This window comes from Mus pahari, chromosome 19 (assembly GCF_900095145.1).
Source record: "Mus pahari chromosome 19, PAHARI_EIJ_v1.1, whole genome shotgun sequence".
Classification (NCBI taxonomy): Eukaryota; Metazoa; Chordata; class Mammalia; order Rodentia; family Muridae; genus Mus; species Mus pahari.
The window spans coordinates 78,817,548-78,820,548 of NC_034608.1; the positions used below are offsets into that span (position 1 = coordinate 78,817,548).

The window sequence follows — 3,001 nt, forward strand, 5'->3', positions numbered from 1 at the left end:
AAAAAAAAAAAAAAAAAAAAAAGAAACACCATAGTGATGTAGAAGTCTAGACGTGTGAATCAAAAGAAAGGAGACTGTGGGACTAAGACTCTGAAAAGGTACAAATGAGACAGTAGCTGAGGAGAAGGTGCGTTGGTTGGCGTTTTCAAGATGAATTATAATAAGCCTTTTGCATACTGACACAATATAATCCAGAAAAGAAAAAATATAATGATATAGGAGAGAAAAGTACTCTACAATAACATCAAGGTAACAGCTGAAAACAACCCATGTGGGTAACAATAGGAAATGGCTCAGTGGGTAAGGGTATGGGGGAGTGGACCAAATCCTGAGAATGTGTATCACTGACATGAGGAACCCAACCTCAGCCCAAGGAATGGCAAGGTCTTCTTTAGGTTGGGCTCAGAAGAAGAGCAAGACTTTCCCATGACTCATGTATGGGTGACACTGACTCTTAGGAATGTCTGTGGTTTATTTTGTGTCAATATTTTAAATGATCTAGACTTTATACTGGTATAAAATAGGACCTACCTATTTTCACACCAATAATTTTTTGATTCTTTTTATTTTACAATAAGTTCTTTTCTAACTTGAAATGTTCCATTCTACTAGACTTTGTTTCTAAATGTTTTGGGTGGGTCCTGTTCCAAAGAGCAATTTAATCTATTATTTTTAAATCAAAATTAGATTTTAATGAAATAATTTCAATAATGAATTATAAAGAAGATGCATTATACATGATTACTATTAGTTCTTTGCACATTTGAGTATCTTACACCTTGATGTTATTTAACCTCAACTATCTTTAGTATTGCTTAAAAAAAAAAAAAAGTGGCCCTATTCATGTGAATTCACTTACCTCAGAAAGACTGCTCATTTCAATTGCAGATAACAAATTATTGGCCACATGGGATTCTATCTCTTTAAGCTTCTCATTCTGTGCATGTAAAATAAAGACTTCTTTTAACTCAGGTTCGAAATTTGTTATGGTACATTTATAGATACTATCAGTGTAAGAAGACTTGAATTAAAATTTTTTTGATTCTATTCATATTTTTGAGGCAAATTCTCCCACTGTAACCCCAGGTGGTGTAGAACTACACCGTGGAGACTGTTAGTAACAAGCTCTTGCCCCAGCTTCTTACTACTGGGATTACAGAAATGAAATCATGCCTGGTGACTATTTTCAACTGAGATCACATTATGCTCAAAAGCTACATTATTGTTCAGTCAAAACAGCCATGAACACACAGATACTCTGAACATTTGACACTCATTATCAATTTTCTGATATTTTTCTCTTCTCACATAACCATATATATATCATGGAAAACAAACATACTTGGTCAGTAATATGAATTAAATCAAAGTGTTACAAGCCATTTTTTTTTTCATTTTAAACCAATTTCTACTCATTTTAGACCTAAAATGAATAACCTAAGAAAGGACAACCACCTCAATTCTATTTGGCTTGTAGCCAAAGAAATGCAAGATTAAAGGAGAACAGAAACATTGTGCAGATTCTTTCAATTATTTAGAGGAATTATACTCACCATTTAAAAATATATGAATGGGCCAAGTTTTGCTTATGGTGAGCAAGAAAATGTTAATCATGGTGTTACACTGGTTTATGGTACTCACAACATGCATTTAGAGCAAGATTTAAGATGTCTATTCTATCACCAAGAGGTGTCTACCCTTTAGTATAGACTTACACAGCACACTGACGCTCAATAATTATCTACAAGAACTAAGATTAAAAAACATTTTTAGAGTTTCTATAGTAATGTAGTTAAAAGATTCCATTTTAGTGGAGAGTCCAAAACAATACAATTTCCATACCAAGTTATTTAGCTTTAAGCGAAGAAAGGTATTCTCAAAATTCAGTTTCTCTACTTCTTTCTGTAATTGCATCTTTTCGGTAGTAATTTTTCGAGAGTTCTCTTTCTCTTTACTAAGGGCCCGAGCTAGTGCTCTGTTGTTGTGCTTTAGAGAGATCCTGAGCATAGAAGAATTGTCTGCAAAAATATTTTTAAAAAGTTAACACTCAACTTATACCTTATATTTCTTTAATGAAATCCCACATTCCTTAGTAAAATTATTTCAGAAAAAAATACAGTTTATTTTATAGACATCAAATGACAGTTGGAAATCAGGGCAATATAAGTACAGTTTAGAGGGGAAAAAGTGTGCCCAGATCTTAAAAGTAAAGAAAGAAAAGCTAGAGAGAAGAGAAAAGTGGAGAGGCATGCAGCTGGGACCAAGCGAGTGGAGCCCTGCAGACAGAGCACCCCAGATAAGCAGTGATACTCCCACCATCTGAGCCCTCCCCACACTGACTGGAGGCAAGGTGGGACAATGACCCCACAGCTCTCACTGGAGACCCACAGGAGCTAGGACAGATAATCTGAAATGTTTGCACAGGTTTCTGTGGCTCCACAACTCAACAAAATTGCCTATGCTCCCAAGTGCCATTTCTGAAATTTCAAATGAAGGGACTAATTTTCTAGGACCTGTGGGAGCGTCACCTTTACCCAAATGATTATACCTTTTATAGTAACTGACTGCAGTCTATGTTAACATGATTTAAATTGTTACTGAAACGGTAGCAAAGGCATTTACATGAGGAGTTAATGATTAAACTCATCTTAAGAGTATTATGTTCCTTTAGTATGATTAAATCATAATTATATTTTCATAATTTGAATTTAGATTATACTACATGCCAGTAACATACTTACTCCACAGTAACACACACACACACACACACACACACACACACACACACACACACACACGGTCTCTTGAGTGCTAAAATTATAGGCCTGTGCTAACATATATTACTAAAATAAGTTTTGTTAAATATAACCTTTTTAGATATTCAGAGAAACATTTTGGGCATTAAGAAGAAAGAAAGAAAGAAAGAAAGAAAGAAAGAAAGAAAGAAAGAAAGAAAGAAAGAAAGAAAGAAAGAAAGAAAGAAAGAAAGAAAGAAAGGAAG

The 3,001-nt window shown here is 34.3% G+C and overlaps 1 protein-coding gene across 1 annotated transcript in view; it reads right to left on the bottom strand.

Annotated features, from left to right (window-relative positions):
* The window catches only part of LOC110336651 (shugoshin 2-like), a 24,342-nt gene that overhangs the window by 20,169 nt on the left and 1,172 nt on the right, over positions 1 to 3,001 (bottom strand). The window contains exons 2-3 of the mRNA XM_021219338.1: positions 1,843 to 2,018; positions 860 to 937 (exon numbers count right to left, since the gene is read on the bottom strand). Of these exons, the coding sequence (XP_021074997.1) occupies positions 860 to 937; positions 1,843 to 2,018 (254 nt within the window). The remainder of the gene's footprint in view (positions 1 to 859; positions 938 to 1,842; positions 2,019 to 3,001) is intronic.